Genomic DNA, 21644 nt, shown 5'->3' with positions numbered 1-21644 from the left:
GCCTTTTGTGGGGGCCATGATCAATCCCCAACAAGCAGGTAAGTAGCAGGTTCTAGATGGGTGTCCTTCCCCACTAAATGGGGTTTCTTCTTCTAAGCCGGTCAGACACGAGGATTTTATTCCTTTTCTACTTTTGAAACCATAGAGTCTCTTTGAAAGCTCTAGGGTTTTTATTACCGTAATTAACATGGTTTGTTGGTAGAAACACATTGGGAACCATTTCTACACATGAGCCATTTTATAAATTGGGTTTTTGTAAACTGGGACTGCCTATATATTAATGGATGTTTTACTATAAATAGTATATACACTTAGTCTTAAAATACGAAACTATATTATCAATGTATCAAAAGCAGATTGTTTCTAAGCAACTAGAACAATACAAAAATATTTGAAAACAACAATAAATTTAAGAAGAATAAAGGCATTATGGTGTCATCCCTTAGTTTCATTACCTCTTTATTACTCTAAAACAAGTCCTTGGTTGTGTCTGCTAATGCTTTTTGAGGATAATGAAGGCTGAATTTTTTTAATAATAATCCTTTTTTGTTAAGTGTTGTAATATTGCCTATATTAGACTACAAAAAATTTTTGACTCTAATGATTTGCTTTAAAATCATGTTTAATTTCATTGGCAATTAAGAAGATTGTCATGATGGCTAGAAGCCACTACTCAGAGATGTCATGACAATATCATGAATTAGTATTATCTGGACATGAAAGTTTGCTGTTTTAAAATACATAATAAAGTTGTATTTGTGTTTTAATTATTTTCACATCCATTAATTTCTAATGATACATAAAACATGCTTCTCAGAGCCCTTATACAATGAGAATGTTGTTATCTTTTGGATCCTAATAGGCTTCAGAGGCATCCAGCACTGTACCACTTGCATGTAACTAGCATGAAGGGGTGCAAAGAGTAATTGTTTTGTGACCGCCAACAGTTCACAGGCCATAAAAATGCATTTTTTAAAATTCATGTTGTATAAGGGAGCCTTCGTTGCAATTTAACTTGGTTCTTTTACTATATTTTCTTCTCTTTTTATTCTTTTAATTTCTGTTATTTTTAAAACTGCACCCAAGATGCCTTTGCAGCTTCTCCTGGGGAGGCCCCTGCAGCATCCGAAGGGGCCGCCGCACCAGCTGCCCCAACCCCTGTAGCAGCAGCACTTGATGCATGTTCAGGAAATGGTGGGTTCGTGAGCCAGTCTTATTTTCCTGTCCTAACATGAAATCCCTGTAGTTAAATGTGGCCATATGTTTTTCTAATTTTAATTTCCTCTGAGTAAAAAGTATCATCCATCATAACTGGAAAAAAAATATGCCGGCACTTAAAAACATTAAGACAGTAAAGTGCATACTTATCAAAATTGACAATTTCTCAAGATTGACAATTTTTTCTCAGTGCAAGTATGCTCTCTTAATGTTTTTCTTTCTCATACTATATTGTACTCTTTTGTAACACAGAGTTCAGATATATCGGCATGATTAAATGAATTTTGAATTCAAAAGCTACTAAATTGACCAGGTTAAGTAAGCATTTGAAAAATAACAATCTCTGATCCTAGATTATGGGCTAATCTTAAAGTATTCCGAAGTCTTTCAGTTTCTTAACTTGTACCCGCTAAATTTTCTTTTTTCTTTTGAAAAACGCCGTAATGACTGACCCCTGCCAATAGGCTCATAGTTAAATCCAAGCAGCCTAATGCCTAGCTAGTGTCTAAATATCTGTAGGTGTCGCTTACCCTTAGTTAGGACGACTCTCTTGTCTCTTTCCTTACTGATGCTGTATGTGTCTCCACTTTGCTTTCCAAAAGACCCCTTTGCCCCATCTGAAGGTAGCGCAGAGGCTGCACCTGAACTGGACCTCTTTGCAATGAAGCCACCTGAGACCAGTGTTCCTGTAGTTACCCCTACAGCTAGCGCAGCCCCTCCGGTTCCCGCAACTGCTCCTTCTCCTGCTCCCGCCGTTGCAGCTCCCACCGCTGCCACTACCGCTGCCGCCGCTGCCACCAGCACTGCCACCACCTCCGCCACCACAACCACCACTGCTCCTCCTGCTCTAGATATTTTTGGTGGTAATTTTTTGTTGTTGTTGTTTCCCTCTATCCATCTGGTGGATTGAATTCTGGCACTGCAGGCATACAACATAGACAACTATTACTGCATGAGTAGTGTGTAATTAAATGGTTCTCTAGAAACCATTTGCTGCTTAATTCAGAATTCTCCAAAAATGCTAATTCAAAGTGCTAAACAGAGATGATGTTTCAGGCTTGTTTGTCAAATGGAGTAAAGGCCTGTGTGTTCTTGGTCTTAGATTTATTTGAGTCTGCTCCTGAAGTCGCTGCAGCGCCTAAGCCAGATGCTGCTCCTAGCATAGACCTGTTTGGTACAGGTAACACAAAAGCAACCCTTGCTTTCTTTAACTTTAGTTTTCTTAGATGTTTTCATGATTAAGCTCTTTGTACTCACCTGTGATAATGCATTTGTTAGATTTTTGACTTTGATTTCAGCATTCTTACTTCTGCTTGGTTTTGGTTTGTTTCACTTTTGGAAGATGCTTTCTCCTCTCCGCCAAAAGGGGCCTCTCCCGTGCCTGAGAGTTCTCTCACTGCTGACCTCTTATCCGGTGAGTGCTTTTGCCAAGGCCAAGCCTTTAGAGATGTTTCCTGTGGGTTATTATGGAAACCTTCCCCCATGAAAATGCATAAACATATGCATGTTTGTCTTGAGTTCTTTTACCGTCAAAATTCATTTTTAAAAATCTCATTCTTTGACCAACCCCCAATTGATGAGAGTTAATATTTCCAGTCTAAGACTGGTAAAAAAGAGAGAACTTTATTTCCCACACTGCAACCTCTTCTGGAAAGTATGTATTTTTAAATGCACTTTCTTTTCCTTAACTGTTAAGATCGTCTGCAGTCTTACTACCTGGAATTAAACATGAAAACTCACGATGCCATTTGTCAAGGCTCGTGGTTTCATTTCCTTTTGGGTGACGTGCAACTTTTCCTGTTTCTACTTCACTGCAGTGGATACATTTGCAGCACCATCTCCAGCAACCACTGCCTCTCCGGCAAAGGTGGATTCTTCAGGTGTGATAGACCTTTTTGGGGGTGCGTATCTCTCCTCCTTCACCACTTAAGGATTTTTTTTTTCTCGTAACAGTTTTTAGATGTTTTGTTTCATTCCGTGCCATCATTTTTTTTTCTTTGGCTTATATAAAGTTATTTTCATCTCTTAAATATAAACTTAAGTTCTTAAGATCTTTTCCATTTCATTGCCATCATCGTCTTCATGCTCATCAGTTCATCATAATTTACAATAAATGGTCTAACTTTGGGTAGATAATGAAGTCTTTCTGTTCATCCTGGAGTAGAATCAACTCATAGGAATTTCTTTCTACAGTTCTTCATGATCCTGGTCTGCTGACTAAATGAATGTGTCTAAATTATTAATATCACCATAACCATTAACTAGATAATTCAAAATTAAAAACAAGCCATTCAAAACTGAAAGCATAAGCTCTAGATATTATACTTTATTCTTAAGATTTACCTATTTGTGTTGTTTCATGTTTTAAAATCCTTACAGAGAACTGGAAGATGTTTCACTGACTTAAATGTATTCTCCTTTTTTATGTTATCTGAAGGCAGGGAAATGTCCTGAATTCTTGAAACTACTCATTTGGATGATACATCTAAAGTCTTTTAAAGGGGAAATATAGGTCTAAGGTGATTTCTTCATGAATATCCATAAATGTATATGGCTTAAGGCTAAAATGATATCCTTAGCAAGTTAAACCCATATTTAGGGACTACTGTACATTGAAGCATCATCATATTATATACCACCAGGAGGGACAATATGTCACTGTCTCCGATGCACGAGGACTTAAAACGTAAGGCAAATAAACACTGAACCTCAATATATAAGTGCAAAGTAGGGCTGCTGCTGCTGCTTTGAATTAAGTTCATTAAGTTTTTTTGCAAAGTTTAATAGGATTCTAAGTGGAAAATTTTTGTTTATTAGATTTTGACAAACTTTATAAACCTTGATCCTATTTTGATTAATGACAAAGTTTAGTCCAGCAGTTTATTATTAAAAAAATAAGAATTCTCTTAATCTTACAAAAAAGTGTTAATTCTTAAATATTTTAGATATTCTTTGAGACAGTAAATGGCCAGAGCATAATTCAGTTCACTCAATCATTTCATATATCCACAAGAGACAAGTTAACTGTGCAAAGTGTAATATCTGTGTATTTCTCTGCATAACACTCAGATTACTTACTGTATTTACTATTTACACTCTCTTACTTTTTTGCTGCATAATGGATAATCGATAGATGCATTTGGAAGTAGTGCTTCTGAACCCCAACCTGCACCTCAGGCTGCTTCTAATTCCTCAGCATCGGCAGACCTACTAGCTGGTAATTAATTAAATAAAAATAAAATGGTATTTGTAGAAATTAAGTTTGGGTATATTTTAATAAGTAATAGATATTACATAAATTAAAGGGTGCATTGTTTACTTTCCATGTAGCGATATGAAATTGGAAAACAAGATGTTTTATTATAGTAGGTTGATTATTGCTCAGTATTTTATGAAAGTAGTCCTAATATCATAGCACATACAAGTCACCCCTCTGGCTCCTTGATGCTACTAATTTGCCTTCCTTTCAGTTTGCACCCTTCTTATTGTTTACTAAGAAGGTAATATCCTTTTATAGTAATTTTTAACTTGCATTGCATATGCTTTTTTTTTTTTAAGGAATTTTTGACAACTAGGTGCATACTCTAGGAGGAAGCTACTATAGATTTCTACCATTGGTTGAAGCTGCTGCTACATATGTCACTTTCTTTAAAAGTTGATCATTTTCTATCTGGAAATCCAAGGGGTGATCCCAGTTGAACAGAGCCATACAATGGATTATTTTGTCACAAAATACCTAGTATTTTTATTTATTGCCAGAATGGTATAGATAGAATAAAGGGAAATATTTCAAGGACTCAAAGATAGTAAAAGCCAAATATGCCCTTGGGGGCATGGCAATGTTTGCTTAGAGATAGCCAGATCTAGAAATTATTACTATTTTCCAAGGAAAGCATTTGCCCGTTGTAAAACCACAGTAGTGAGTTTCAGATTTAAAATACCAGTCAAATTGCCACACCCTGTTGGCTTAACCAGCTCTGCATTTGCTTAGAATAGAATGTAACAGGGAGCACAGCAGTAGTATCACAGAGGCCTTGGACACTGATGCAGCTCTGATGTCCCCAGTCACCACAAGTGATGCGCTTCAGTCATGAGATTGGGAAGGAGTTGATGAGAGTGCAAGTCACATCTACACAGGGAAGCCACCATGACTGGGGTTGCTAGTGTAAATATTTACCCTTTATCCTTGATATCCTTGTAAAGGTAAGTGACTAGTTCTCATGTTGTAGCTTAGCTGGGGTCCATAAGACAATGAGCAATCCTGCACGCTAAGAACTCTCATTCTTGGATCAGTAATGACTAATGGCAGACCCTGAAGGAAACTTGTCAACTTTCAGAGTTGCAGGAAATTTGACTTGAGGTCAAATCTTTCCTCAAAAAACCAGAGTGGGCTATCACAATTTTCCTTCCACTAGTAATTCACACTGGTTATTTAACAGTCTTTCCAGGTGGCAAGAGCAGTTCTTTTGTGTCTTTCCCATCTACAAATGTGATAAGAGGCAGTGGCACCTAACACAAATCACAGCAGGTCACTTGGGGGAAAACTGGAGCTTGCCTGGCCTTTCTCCTCACCTCGTCATTGTTCATATCAGCTTCAGTTGGGCTACAGAAACTTTCAAGCTCTTACTACACCAATAAGCTTCAATCATATTTGCAGTTAGGCAATATGATTTTAACAGGCCACAAAAAAAAGCATAGTTTTAAATGGCTATTTGGGGAAAATGATCTTGTTAATTTAAAAATGAGATCACTGATTATAACCATTTGCCTTGAAGTTATAACTAAGTTTGAAATAGTATATGAGATAAAATGTTCTAGCTTTTTGCAGAATTCTAAGTCTCTCTTTCTGGGGTACCATCTCCTATGCTTGCATCCCAAAGTGGGGTTCACAGCCTACCAGGTAGGAAACTGGCAGAGTGGTCACCTGCTGTTGACCACTCCTATTGCTGTAAAGCCATGTTGTCTTCTTCAGTATCTTCCATTGTGGTCTCTTTGAGCCCTCCTGGGCTGGAACCTGAGTACAGAATTGTGTTTCCAAAAGAGCCCAGAACACTAAGAACTGGAGCAGAGCCTATGGAAAAATGGTATTTCCCATTCAAGTCCAAGTCAGAAGTCAGTGACAGAGCCAAGAGACAGTATCTAAAACATATCTGGAAAAAGCAGGCAGAGTTTTCTGACCTACTGCCAAGTACAACAGCAAGTACCTGAGCCTCAGTTTCTCAGCTAGATGAATGAAAAGATCTGGCTGATTGAAAAGAAGGAAATGTACAGAAAGATACAAGTTAGATCTTTTCACTGGAAGGAAGCTTAAATTTTTCATTTGTGCTGTCTGTTCTGAAATCTTAGTAAAATTACTTGGAAAGAGGGAAAAATAGCAATGAAAGGGACAGTGTCATTTATGTAGGTTTTATTTACTGTACACTTCCCATTTAATTTACTACATCTTCTTGAGACTTTAAATGAATGGGAAAAGTTGTATTTTGTATATACTTTCTTCTTGCTCTGTTTTTTTATCTATTTAAATAAATACTAAATGAAAATAAGTGCTAAAAATGGGGTTTAATGCCTAGTTTGTTTTCAAAACAATTCCTGTAATGTATTTTGTATGTATGTGAGTATCTGATTTACTTGGCACAAAGCCAACTGTTCATCACATGGTATAAGAAAAATTAAATTACTTCTGATTTCTGTAGGTCTTTTTTGGACCAGTTTATCATACAGCGCTCTGTTGTGCATATAGAATATTTCTCATATTTGCTTATGTAATAAAGGACCAGGAAACCATGCTCTCTCCAAAAACACACACAAAATGCTAATGCTGTCCAATGAGCTAGGAGCAACTTTGCTAGCAAAACTTAAAAAAAAAATCTGATAATTTTGCACAATATAAAATCATAATCACATGTATATGTGTAATCTAGCTGAACAACTAAATACTGTTGACTTTTTGAGTTTTCACATTATCCATATTTTTCATTTTTTTCTTTTATTTTCTTTTATTTCTCTCCCCTCCCTCCCCCAGGTTGTCTGTTCTCTGTGTCTATTTGCTGCATCATCTTCTTTGTCCACTTCTGTTGTTGTCAGTGGCACGGGAATCTGTGTTTCTTTTTGTTACGCCATCTTGTTGTGTCAGCTCTCCGTGTGTGCAGCACCATTCCTAGGCAGGCTGAACTTTCTTTCACGCTGGGCGGCTCTCCTTATGGGGCGCACTCCTTGCACGTGGGGCTCCCCTATGCGGGGACACCCCTGAGTGGCACAGCTTGCGTGCATCAGCACTGTGCGTGGGCCAGCTCCACATGGGTCAAGGAGGCCCAGAGTTTGAACTGCGGGCCTCCCATGTGGTGGACGGACACCCTAACCACTGGACCAAGTCCACTTCCCCCATATTTTTCTTTAAAGAATCTTAATGGCAGAACAAATATTTGGGACACTATGCTATAGTAATATCCTTAGCACTGTGTTCTCTGTGTGTGTGTTTGTGTGTGTAAAGTCTGCTAAGTCCACAGGCTTTTGAAATAATAACATTAAAAGATAAATGAACTTAATCAATGGATAATATGGAAGCCCACAAATGTGATGAAGTTGAATACAGAAATTTGAACAACATCAATAGAGTAAAATAGAGTTATATTTTGCAAAGGAATCTCTAGAATCTTCTATGGTTGACTTTTGGTAGTAGGACTATTTTGTGAAAGAATAAAAAAGGAAGATAATATGCAGGCTCAGTAATGAGATCTTCGTATGGTCCAAAGGAACCTTTGTCACTGGACTTGTAACTCTCACCCCATGTATGACTAAGGTTAAATTTCTTTCAATAGAATAAATTTACCTAGAAATAACAAGGGCAAGATAATAAATATATAGTATATTTAAATTTGAAAATGATTTTTAGAGATTTTAAACCATAAATTAGGAATCATCTTAAAATTTAGGATTAAACTTTACAAAGAACTCATGTATAATTTAAAATTAGAAAAAAATTAAATGAAAAGTTGCTGAATAATGGATTTATTTCTTTTAAAAACTGGTTATTTTTCTTCAAATTTAGTTCTAGAATTGTTAAACAATACCAGTTCCACAATGGACTCTGCATAAAATATCATATTTATAGTAAGTTCTGTTTGGTGTACCTAGTATAATGAAATCAGAGAAAATTCTGGAGAAGGCAACTCTTGTGACCAATGAAGAGAGATTAAAAGAAGCACTCGCTCCAGTTCACTGAGATGACTGGTAGGATGCAGATATTATCCATATTCTAGATGGAGTCTGCCTGGAAACAATTTTAAGTTTTTAACAGATCAAAGGAAATATTATTTTATACTGTGAAGAGTAAAACTGTTAAACTCCTCTCAAGACATATTAGCTGGAAACAGATGTTTGAAAGATATAGGCGGATTCTTGGATGACAGGTGTAAAAATGAATTATTAAGAAAAATAATCCATTAATAATCCATTTTTATGTCTAGGTTGACATCAAGCAGGACAACCACATCCTTCCATAATAGACATAGTGCTCAGATGAATGCACTGTAAATCTGTACTAGTACAGGAATTTGCTATATCCTGTCTTTAATTCCAAAGATAAAGAAGGATATGGGCCAGACTTATGAGGCTCTTTGCAATTTACATTCTCTGATAACCATATTGCAGGTGACTTTTTTTTTTTTTTCCTCTCCCCTTCCCTTCCTCCCCACCCCCCACCCCCCTGCCCAGTTGTCTGCTCTCTCTGTCCATTCACTATGTGTTCTTCTATGTCCGCTTGCGTCAGCAGTACCCGGAATCTGTGTCTCGTTTTGTTGCGTCATCAGCCACAGAAGTCCTTGAACTGAATTTAAATTACAAAAAACGTCAGTGTAGAATTAATAACTAGCAACTTCCACTAAATGGAAAGGTATACAGAGAACCACTTCTACCCATTCAGGGGATGGGGGCAGGGCGTATGGAAAACAGTCTGTGAAATGTCAGACAAAAGGCTCTGAGGCTGTTATTCCTATTACTCTATTTCAGACCGAGATTAGTAAATGGAATGTGTTAACAACTGATTTTACCACTAAGAAAAATTGAAATGACATCATCTTTAGGATAATGGTGCATACTGAGTGTTGAGGGAGTATGTGTAGGAGTGTATTTATCTACCAAAACTTTTAAAATTTTGCTTTTCTAACACAAATGATGTAACTTGGTATGTAGACAATGACTGTCAGTTTTGATAAGTATGTAGGCTGTTACCCTTTAGAAAGAGACATAATTCTATGATAAAAAGCACATGAAGTAATTGGCAATTCTGTGAAAGTGAAGGACAGTTCACATGTTCCTGCAGGACAGCCAGAAGCCTCCGGAGTACTATGTCATGTTCAGTTCTCTAGAACCTTTCTTACTATAATTTAAACCATATAGAAAAATTAATCGTCTGGGGGTTTTGTTACTTAGCTTTATTTCCAGGCCTCTAAAACTTTTCAGTTACTTAGCAGGAGGAGTTCCCAAAATTCTTCATTAATGTCTACAGTTTTCCTGTTTAGTTATCACAGCAGTAGATTTTTTTCTTTAAGATAATCAAATGGTCATTTTATATCACTTAATAGGTTTTTTTAGCTTAGGTTTGTGATGGCACGTACTTCATAAGAACAAAGTATAATGAGAAAAAGTCATCTTGCCAGGTCTCCTTCAAGTTTCTAAGCCTTTAGAAAGGGCACAATTCTGGTATCACTCCTGACTGTGGCAAGAGGCCGTGTAGCATGGTTGTAAAGAGCCAGGCTCAGGAAGAGGCCTGTGTCGACTCCTGGCTCAGCCATTTGCGTCCTTGAGACCTTGGGCAAATTATTTGACCTCTTGGTCCTACAGTGAAACCTCATGGGGTTGTTGTGAGTTACGAGGATTAATGTATGTTTTAGATTATACCATATAAAATTGCTGTTTTAGTAGGTCCAAAATAGTCATATATCAGCAATGCGTATGGTTATATGTTTCATCCTAATTAAATGCTTAAATAGTGCCTGGCACTTTGTAAGCCCTGTGTTAGATGCTGGCCTTAACTTACACTTTGTTTTTGGTGAACAGTTTTATTTGTTCACATATGGATGTGATTTACTTACCTTACCATAAGGCAAAACAGAGTAGCATGAAGCAGGTGAGCCCTGTAAAACGAGATACATGCGTACTTTTCCTCTTCCTACAACTGAATCTTACCTAGATGTTTTACCTTCTCTTTGAGTCACTTCCTCTAATGATAGGGTTGAATCAGATGATCTTAAACTCTTTCCAGCACTAATACACTCTGGTTCTGGAATACATTGTTTTCTCCTTGGAAAAGCTTTAAAAAACCAAAAGTCAAGTGCAGTTGTCTTCATATTGACCTAGAATAAAGAAAACCATACCATATAAATTGCCTAAATTAACCACAGCCATATTCCAAATTGAGTTGTGGGGTAAAGTGTTTTGAAAATCAGCATTATCACAGTCATTAGTCTTCACTCTGTAAAACCAAAGCAGTTACATTCACAAAAAAAAAAACTGTTTCATAATAATAGTAGTTCTTAAAGATCTAGAAAAATGTCTTTTCTGAAGTAAAGAAAGTTTCATGGTGTTTATGCTATTCAAATACTAAAACCATTTAAAATGCCATTGTGAACTTTAAAAACACCGTCTTCTAATAAGTAACACTTTTTCCAAATTGTAATATTTTCATACATATAAAAGGATAGGCTAAATCCATGCCATTTTCAATTTCCAGGAACACAATGACTTGAACATTATAGCCTGCTTTAGAAAATAACAAATGGAGAATTTCAGTAGAAGTCATTTTCAAAATGATGAAGTGGATTTATGGAATGTAAGCTTAAGTATGTTTTTAAAACATTTTTTATATGTTTGTAAGCAGTTGTGAAGGAAAGAAGACGTGCCTAACTTTGAAAGGACTATGTACCCAAACTAAATATAAGAAAGACTTCTGGTAGTAATAAACTCTTTGAAAATTAAACATCATTCAGGATTCTATTAAGAAATCAGTTCCTCCACAGGTTATATATATTTGTACAGAAGCAATACAGAGTGACCTCTACTTCTGCTTCTCTCTGTTGATTGAGAGAAATCATTTGCTTCTAGCTTTCAAAGGATAAATTTTTTTATTTTTATTTTTTATTTTTTGAGGTACCAGAGCCGGGGATTGAACCTGGGACCTCATATGTGGAAAGCTGGCACTCAACCACTGAGCCACATTGGCTCCTCTGAGTTGGGTTTTTGTTTGTTTGTTTGCTTGCTGTTTGTTTTTTTTTGTATTTAGGAGGCACCAGGACCCAAACCTGGGACCTTCAATATGGGAAGCAGGCTCTCAACTGCTTGAGTTACATCCACTTCCCCAAAGGATAAATATTTAATTTGAAGTTTGATTTCAGTAGATTACTCCTTATTTTTATATTCAAATTTGTCCTTCATTCAGTGAACATTAATTCAGTGTTTTAGGCACTGTCTTAGTTTACCAGAGCTGCTCTAACAAAGTACCAGAGATCAGTTGGCTTAAACAACAGAACTATGTTATCTTACTGCTCTGGAGAATAGAAATCTAAACAAAGTGTGAGCAAGACCATGCTTCCTCTTAAAATGGAGAAGCCGTTCCCTGCCTCTCACCTGGTTGCTGGTGGGTGACTAGCAATCTAAGGCATCCCTTGACTTTTGGCAGCATAACTCAATTTCTGCCTCTGTCACATGGTTGTCTTTCTCTCTCTCTGTCTCTCCATCTGTGTCCAAATTCTCTCTCCTGATAAGAACACCAGTCACTTTGGATTAGTTCCCTAATCTAGTTTGGCCTCATCATAATCAATAACATCTTCAAAGATGCTATTTACAAAGTAGTTTACATTCATAGGACCAGAGTTAGGACTTGAATATGTCTTTTTTTGTCTTTATTTTTTTAATGTTACATTAAAAAAATATGAGGTCCCCATATACTCCCCACCCCCCTCCCCCCACCCCTCCCCCCAAAACAACAACCTCCTCCATCATCATGAGACATTCATTGCACTTGGTGAATACATCTCTGGGCACTGCAGCACCTCATGGTCAATGGTCCACACCATAGCCCACAGTTTCCCACAGTCCACCCAGTGGGCCATGGGAGGACATATAATGTCCAGTAACTGTCCCTGCAGCACCACCTAGGACAACTTCAAGTCCTGAAAATGCCCCCACATCACATCTCTTCCTCCCACTCCCTACCCCCAGCAGCCACCATGGCCACTTTCTCCACACCAATGCTACATTTTCTTCGATTACTAATCACAATAGTTCATGAATAGAATATCAGTAAGTCAACTCAAATTCAGCCTGTAAGAGGTGCTGTGCTAAGCATTAGTCAAAAAGACAAGCAAAGAAGATGTAGTTCCTGACTCCAAAAAGCTGTCACTGGGAAAGAAATAGGAGGTGCTGGGAGTAGCTTGGACACGTATACCAGGTGCTGAGGACACACAGGTAGGACGTGGGGGGGGGGGGGTAAATGACGGCAGTGGTGGCAGCATGAGGACAAGGAAGGTGTCTGACATATCCCAAGTGGTGGACTACCTGGAGCCTAGTTTTCTGGGCTGGGGAGAGGGGCCAGTGGGGAGAGACAGAAAGAAGGCTCAACAAAGGAATTTGCATTATAGAAATCTGAACCTTTGGGAAGCCAAGGAATGATTTTCGAGAAATTACTCTGTTAACATTTTTCACTCAAAAAGGTCACTCTGTGCTGCAGAGGCTAGATTGGGGGAGGTGAGTCTAAAGGCAGGAAACCTCCCTGCGTGGGTTTTTACATGATGCTGGCCATGTTGTTAGTGGCATGCCAGGGGTAACGGCAATGATACCACAACATGTATGAAAGGTGTTAAGCAGGATTGATGGCAGAGTGCACATGTATGTTTCTGAAATGTATTTTAGTATTATACCAAGCCAATATGTGCAACTAGGCATTTTCTAGCTACCTGTTATTTAGGTTTGTAGAAACAAAATTGAAACAAAATGAAAATTATCAGAATTTTAATCCTAGCAATGCCTTCTTAGCTTTGTGTACTATATCATAATAATAGATTTGGTTGACCCACATTCTGTTAATAATTGCATTTATTCTTATGTGCTACCTTATTTGTAATGAGCTTAATTAAATCTTTCATTAAAACACAGATATCAAGATAGTTGAAAAACTTTTTTAAAAACTAACTTCTCAGGTTTAATTAACTTATCTAGATGCAGTCAACTCCTTTGGGTTTTCTATAACTTTTTCTGACTCTATTTATAGGCCTTTCTCTTTCATTGTTTCTGTTTATATTTTTCTGAAACTGTTTTTTTCAGGATTTGGGGCTTCTTTCATGGCTCCTTCTCCATCACCTGTGACTCCAGCTCAGAATAACCTGCTACAGCCCAACTTTGAGGCAGCTTTTGGAACAACGCCTTCAACTTGTAGTAGCAGCTCCTTTGATCCATCAGGTGAGATAGTGATTTTCATTCTTTTCATTTCCTGATAAAGAGATACACCACCTAAGGATAGTAAGTGGGCAGGAAATGTTCAACATAGAGGGATAGCCTGGTGTTAAAAATTTTGAATAAATCTCTCATTCTATAACAAAAAAAAAAATAGTTCTGGAACATTTTGGTAGCTTTATGAATAACCTGCAACCCCTTTCTGTGCTTATGTTTTCAATTTTTAGCAGAAATCTTACTTAAAATGCACATCATCTATTTGCATAGCTTATGTGCACACAGTTTAGAGATGGTTAAGGAAAAATAAATGCTTAGTACTAAATATTTGTGCAGTATCTGAATGTATGGAAACTCCCATTTTTGTTGCTTATACCTCTCTGAAGCTTGCATGGCTCTCAGTTTTATGACGTTGAGACACAAATAGTATTCTTTGCCTGCCTTTAACCTTTCATCACTGCTGTCATTTTGTTTGTATTCTCTTCCATTCTACTCTTCCCATGCTGGGTCCTTACTACAAATTTTCAATTGGTGAGTTTTTGGCAATTAAATATGATTCAAAAACACCCTAAATATAATCCCTGCCTGACAATTTGGTTGCTTCTATTGCCGGTGCCTAGTTGAATGCTGTCCTTTTTCAATTTAGAATATTGTATGGTAGTATTTATGGTAGATATGCATATTTTTTATAAAATTTAACAACCATAAAATTTTAGCGTACTTTTATGATATTAGCAGTATTTTAGGCAAATCATGTGCAGCCAAATTTTGAATGATCTTTCTGTATTTTAGGATCTGGACTTTAACAAGTGATGATTTGTCATATGGTTATCAGGAACCATCAATATTCCTAATAATTTCATTCCTAATAATTAAAATCGTGTTTATTTTAAACATGTCCTTAAAGTTAGAACCCAAATTAATTTGCTATAATGAGAGAAAAATAAAAATTCTTCTAAAATATGGTCAACTATTTTTCAGCAACTTATTAATAGGTGCTGACCACTAGATCAGGTTTTATTCTCACACTAATTTCTAGGAGAAAAAATTAACATTTTTTTTACTCTAAGCATCTTAGGTTTTCAGAATGAATCATTTAGGCTTTGCTATGAATCACCACCCTCCTGAATATAAAGTTTTTAGTGATTGCTTTTAATAAGAATAACAATGGCTATCATTTACTGAGTGTATAGGGTAAGCATTGTAATAAACACATGACATATATCTAATTTGATCTTCAAAACAAAGTATACATTAGTGGTGCTCTCCCCATTTACAAATGAGAAAACTAAAGCTCAGAGAGTAACTCTCTCAAAGTTACACAACTGGCCAGATGGGTGCCTGTATTTAAGCCCAATTCTGACTCTAAAGTCTGTGCTTTTTTCCTACATCTTACACAGATTTTCTCCCATCTTTGTTTATGTTCGTTAATATTTACATACTTTATGAGGAAACATATATAGGCATGTTCTTCTTAGTGTTAAATCATGAAAAGTGTGAATTACATGCCTTTTTCTATAAAATTATATATCCATTTGTTTCCATAATTTTTCAAGAGAAAATTTCACGTATCTTGTGCACACAGTCTTTTGTTTTTTGATCATTCTAAACCTGGTCTATTCGATTTCCAGTGTTTGATGGTCTAGGTGATCTTCTGATGCCAACGATGGCACCAACTGGGCAGCCTACACCCATGTCAGTGTTACCACCCAGTCCCGCAATGGCAGCGAGCAAAGCCCTTGGGAGTGACCTTGATTCATCTCTCGCCAGCTTAGTAGGCAGTAAGTAATATTGTTTTCTTTAACTGATATATATGTGAATTTTTTCTCTATCATTTCATGATTCAGAAACCTAGGTCTTAAGTTCTTAGTGCTTTATTCAGTGTACTTCCTTAGAAGATATTTTCTCTCTATGTCATGGTATTACAAGAAAAATCCATGCCATTTTTTATCTAAATTTCCAAAGGGATAACCAGGGAGCAAATACAAATATGAAACCAAGTGCATTATGTGTAATAAGTACTTAATTTTTTTATTTCATTTGAAAATAAAAGCATAGAGTGACTTATATTACAGGTGATATGTTTGCTAATTGAGTATATTCAAGAGTTTCTGTTATTCATTCCACAAATATTTATTTAATACCAGGCACTCTTCTAGGCTCCAGAGGTAAATCAATGAGCAAATCAGATAAAACTCTTGTTCTTATCAAGCTAGAGAAGGGCAGAGACAAACATTAAAAATAAAAATAAAGTACATGATATAAAATATCATAAGAACTATGGGGTAAATATGGAAGAGCAATAGGGGTTTGGGGAGTGCTGGAAGATGGGAGTTAAAGTAGGCTTCACTGAGAAGATAATATTTGAGAAAAGATTTGAAAGTAAAGGAATGAACCATAGCTATTTGCGGGAGAACCTTTGCAAGAAAAAGAAACAGCCAGAGCAAAGACACTGGGCAAACTACTGTCTGACATGTTCAAGGAACATCGGGAGACTAGAGGTTGGAACTGAGCAGGTAAAGGGGAGAGTCCTAGGAGATAAAGTCAGAGAGTTAGGGGTACAATGAAAATGCAGGACCTTGTAGGCTATTGAAAACATTGGACTTTGCCTTTAACTATGAATTTGTTTTCCTATTAAGGGGAAGGGTCTTAGCACTCCAGATATCTTTCATTTTACTCAAGGCTACATATAAAGTTTCAACAGGTCCTTGATAGAGATAGAAGAAAATGCATTTCCTATGCATTTTCCTATGGGCAAAATTTATTTCTCAGTCATTCTCCTTGGTATGGCTATCCATGAAAAGGCTTTCATGAGGCTCATAGAGTTTGTTTTAACATTTCCTACCACTGTAAAATTTCATCTTGCTCATGGATAGTCCATGGTGGTGATGGCCTATGGTGAACACCGATGAACTGCCAGATCCCCTTCAGACATAGGCACTTAGACCTCTAGCTGCTGAGAATGCTAACAGCAGACAGTCCTCAGATGTCAGTGCCCTTTGAGAATTGTCTCAGCTGAAGAAAGCTGCCTCATTGGAGATCACACAGCCTTCCCAGAGCAGCAAGAATCCAATAACTGAATAATATAGGGGCGTATAAAGGCATGGAAGTATTGCCTGACTCAGGGCAGCTCTAAAGGATGAACCTATTGTCAAAACTCCTATAGAAGAGACTGACTTAGTAATAAAAGAGCAAGGAGCATGACCAACTCTCTCCCCAGCTAACCACCATTTAGCTGGTGAAAATTATTTTTTTAATCATTTAAAGTCTCTGGAAATTGGCAGAAGGAATACAGAAAATGGAGAAACTCTCTTTCAAGAAAATCTAAATTCCAGTAAGAATAGTGAGAGGCAATAAAGGAAGAATAGAGGGGAAAAAGAAGAGACATAGGACACATAGAAGACAAAAACAAAATAGCAAATATAAATGCAATGGTATCAATAATAACATGAAATGCAAGTGGATTAAGCAATCCAAGTGAAAGGCAGATTGTCAGATTGGATTACAAAAACAAAATCCAACTACTTAATGTCAACAGGAGATGAACTTTATATGCAAAGACATAAATAAGTTGAAAGTAAAAATGGTAAAAGGTATATACCATGTAAACAGCAACCATAAGAAAGCTGGAGAGGCTCTACTAATAGCACACAAAATACACTGTAATAAAAAAATAATATTAGAGATGAGGGACATTTCATAATGATGAACGTGTCAATCCATCAGGAAGACATAGCAATTATAACATATATGCACTTAACAACAGAGCCCCAAAATAAATGGAGGAAACTTTACAGAATTAAGGAAGAAACAGGTATTTCAACAGTAGTACTCAGCAACTTTAATATCACACTTTCAATAATAGATAAAACAACTAGGCAGAAGATAAACAAGGAAATATAAGACTTGGAAAACACTGTAAACTAACTAAATCTAACAGTCATCAATAGACACTCTGCCCAACAGCAGCAGAACACATATTTTTCTCAAATGCACATGGAATACTCTCCAGGATAGACCATGTGCTAAGCTATAAAATAAGACTCAGTAAATTTAAAAAATTGAAATTATGCAAAATATGTTCTTTGACTGCAGTATAATCTTTCCACAACAGAAGGAAATTTAGGATTTCACAAATATGTGGAAATAACACTATCATAAATAACCAGTGAGCCAAAGAAGAAATTACAAGAGGTTTTAGAAGAATCTTGAGATGAATGAAAATGAAACACAACATGTAAGAACTTATGGGATAGAGTTAGAATAGTGCTTATAGGGAAATTTATGTTTATTTTTTTAATATAGTTTTTTATTTTTTTAAAGATACTTAGATTAAATAAATGCTACATAAAAAAAAATAGGGGATTACCATATGCCCCACTCCCAACCCCTCCCACATTTTCCCACATTAATAATATCCTTCATTAGTGTGGTACATTTCTTACAATTAGTGAACACATTTTGGAACATTGCCACAAAGTGTGGATTATAGTTTACATTGTAATCTATACTCTCTCCCCCACAGTTTTGTAAGTTATGAACAAATATATAATGGCTTGTGTCTGTCATTGCAATGTCATTCGGGACATTTCCCAAGTCCCGAAAATGTCCCCATATTACACCTGTTTTTCCCTCTCTCTCTCCTCAGAACCTCCAGTGGCCACTGCCTCCACATCAATGATAAAAGTTCTTCCATTGCTAGAATCACAATAAGTCTATACTAAAATACCAGTATGTCTACTCTAGTGCATTGTTCATTCCCTAATCCTGAGGATTCTGGGATGGTGATGTCCACTCCAAATTTATATGTTTAAAAGCCTATGTTTTTTAAAAAGAAAGCTATCAAATCAATAACCTAACCTTCCACTTTAGGAAACTTGAAAGAGAAGCACAAACACAAAGTTCAAAACATGCAGAAGAAAGGAAATAATAAAGATGAAAGTGAAAAAAAATGAGGTAGAGACTGGGAAAACAATAGAGAAAATCAACAAAAACTTAATTCTTTGAAAAGTTCAACAAACTGACAAACTTTTTGTTAGACTAACAAAGAAGAAAAGAGAGAATACTCAAATTATCAAAATCAGTAAGGAAAGGGAGAACATCGCTATCAACCTTAAAGGGAAAAAAAGAATTTTAAGAGAACTTTATGAACAGACTCCATCTAGGATATGGATAATATCTGCATCCTACCAGTAATCTCAGTGACGTGGAGAGAGTGCTTCTTTTAATCTCTCTTCACTGACCACAAGAGTTGCCTTCTCCAGAATTTTCTCTAATTTCATTAGAGAATTTAGGTGAAATGGAAAAATTCCTGGAAAGACTCAAGCTACCAAAACTGCCTCAAGCAGAAATAGAAAATCTGAATGGACTTATAACAAATAGAGTTTGTATTAGTCACTGCAAAACTTCTCATGAAGAAAAGCCCAGGCCTCTTTATTGGTGAAATCTACAAAGCATTTAAAGAATTAATACCAATCCTCCCCAAAGTCTTCCAAAAAATGGAAGAGGAAGGAATACTTCCTTCTCGTTCTATGAGAATTATTATCCTGATACCAAAGCCTTAAATACATCACAAGGAAAAAAACTACCAATACCCCTTAGAAATATTGATGCAAAATAATCTTCATCAAAATACTAGGAAACTGAAAATAAAAACATATTAAAAAGCAATTACACACCATGACAAAGTGAGAGTTATCCCAGGAATGCAGGTTGGCTTAATATTTAAAAATCAATCATTATAAAATACCATATTGATAGAATAAAGGACAAGATCATATGTTACTCTCAATAGATTTAGAAAAAGCATTTGATATAATGTTTCTTAGTTTGCCAGTGCTACTGTTACAAGTACCAAATAATGGGTTGTTGAAACAACAGGAATTTATTGTCTCATGGTTTTAGAGCCCAGAAGTCCAAAATCAAGGCCTTGGTAAGGTTGTGCTTTCTCCCTGAAAACTGTAGCATTCTGGTGCTAGTGTGCCACAATCCTTGAGGTCCCTTGGGTTACACCTCTGCCTCTCATCACATAGCAATCTCTCCCTCCTTGCATCTGTCCTTCCAGTTTCCACTGACTTCTGGCTTCTGGCAACCTCTGGTTGACTCAGATTTCCTTTTAATAAGGCTTCCAGTCATACAGAGTAAAGCCTGCCCTCATTCAGTTTGGCCCCCTAAATAGGATCTTAGAAGATCGTCTTCACTAACGAGTCCTCAGCTTAACTGATAATATATCTTCAAAGGGTCCTATTTAATGAGTTCACATCCACACGTATGTGGAATAAGATGAAGAACAGGTCTTTTCTGTGGTACATAATTCAATCTACCCCATAATCCAGCACTCTTTCATAATAAAATCACTCAACAAACTAGGAAAAGAAGGGAACTTCAACCTTATAAAGGGCATGCACAAAAAAAACGCAGAACTAACATCATACTTCATGGTGAAAGACTGAAAGCCTTTCCCTTAAGATAAGGAACAAGAAAATTATGTACTCTCTTGCCATTTCTTATCGACATTTTACTGGAGGTTCTGGCCAGGGCAATTAGGAAATAAAAGAAGAAAAAGCAGAAGAGAAGAGAAAAGGAAAAAAAAGAAAAAAGAAAAGGCATCCAGAATGAGAAGAAGAAAAGCAATCTACATTTCCTAAAAAATACAATTCTAACATGATCTTCTATATAGAAAATCCTAAGCAATCCACAAAAACTATTAGAGCTACTGAACAAGTTCAACAAGTTTGTGGGATACAAAATCAATATACAAAAATCAGTTGTATTTCTACACTAAAGGAACAATCCAACAATAAGTTTCAGAAAACGGTTCCATTTACAATAACATCAAGAGAATGTTAAAAAAAAAAAACTACTCTCCAGTTCATTGGACTTACCCAGGTCAGCTAACAAGGAGGTAAGGACAGTCAACCACCACACCAAGGAACTGAGAGAGTCTACAACTGCAAGCAGGAGAATCCCATCCATCAGCCATGTGGGATCTAAGCCCCCTCTCAATTGAGAGGTGGAGCAGGCTCATCATCCCAGGGTCCTCAGGGTAGAGGAATAAAATACAGAATAGAGTAGACTTACTGGTATTCTACTATAGAATTATTGCGACTCTAGCAATGGAAGAAAGTATATCATTGATGTGGAGACAGTGGCCACGGGAGTTGCTGAGGGCAGGGAGTGGGAAAAAGATGTGTGATATGGGGGCATTTTTGGGACTTGGAGTTGTCCTGAATGATATTGCAGGGACAGATGCAGGACACTATATATCCTGACATAATTCACTGAATAGACTGGCAGAGAGTGTAAACTACAATATAAACTACAATCCATGCTGTGTAACAATGCTCCAAAATGTATTCATCAAATGCAATGAATGTACCACACTAACGAAAGAAGTTGTTGATGTGGGAGTAGTAGGAGTTGTGAGGAGTGGGGTACCTCTTTTATTTTTTTAATGTAACATTGTGTGTGTTCTATGTATCTTTAGAAGGAAAAAAAAGATAAAAAAAAAGAATGTTAAAAAAATTAACAAAATAAATGCAAAACTGTACAATGAAAGCTACAAAACAATCTTTGAAAGAAATCTAAAAACACATAAAAAATGAAAAGATATCTCTTGTTCATGGACAAGAAGAATTAATATTTTTAAGACAGCTATACTCCCTTAAATGGTCTACAGATACAGCACAATCCCTACCAAAATTAACAAGCCGATGCTAAAATTCATATGGAAATAGAAGGGACCCAAAACAGCGAAACAGTCTTGAAAAAGAACAAATTTTGTGGACTTAAACTTCCCGATTTCAAAACTTAACCATAGGCGGTGGACTTGGCCTAGTGGTTAGGGCGTCCATCTACCACATGGGAGGTCCAAGGTTCAAACCCCGGGCCTCCTTGACCCGTGTGGAGCTGGCCCATGTGCAGTGCTGATGCGCGCAAGGAGTGCCTTGCCACGCGGGGGTGTCCCGCGCGTAGGGGAGCCC

General features: G+C 36.7%; 1 protein-coding gene across 2 annotated transcripts in view; it reads left to right on the top strand.

Annotated features, from left to right (window-relative positions):
• The window catches only part of SNAP91 (synaptosome associated protein 91), a 159653-nt gene that overhangs the window by 120247 nt on the left and 17762 nt on the right, over positions 1 to 21644 (top strand). For both annotated transcript variants that reach the window (XM_058307097.2, XM_058307098.2), the window contains 8 exons: positions 1087 to 1194; positions 1821 to 2081; positions 2321 to 2398; positions 2561 to 2632; positions 3036 to 3119; positions 4352 to 4435; positions 13537 to 13671; positions 15294 to 15443. In XM_058307097.2, coding sequence (XP_058163080.1) covers positions 1087 to 1194; positions 1821 to 2081; positions 2321 to 2398; positions 2561 to 2632; positions 3036 to 3119; positions 4352 to 4435; positions 13537 to 13671; positions 15294 to 15443 — 972 coding nt within the window. The remainder of the gene's footprint in view (positions 1 to 1086; positions 1195 to 1820; positions 2082 to 2320; positions 2399 to 2560; positions 2633 to 3035; positions 3120 to 4351; positions 4436 to 13536; positions 13672 to 15293; positions 15444 to 21644) is intronic.

This window comes from Dasypus novemcinctus, chromosome 11 (assembly GCF_030445035.2).
Source record: "Dasypus novemcinctus isolate mDasNov1 chromosome 11, mDasNov1.1.hap2, whole genome shotgun sequence".
Lineage (NCBI taxonomy): Eukaryota > Metazoa > Chordata > Mammalia > Cingulata > Dasypodidae > Dasypus > Dasypus novemcinctus.
The sequence above is the reverse complement of the archived record's forward strand: the minus strand, read 5'-3'. Positions and strand labels throughout refer to the sequence as shown.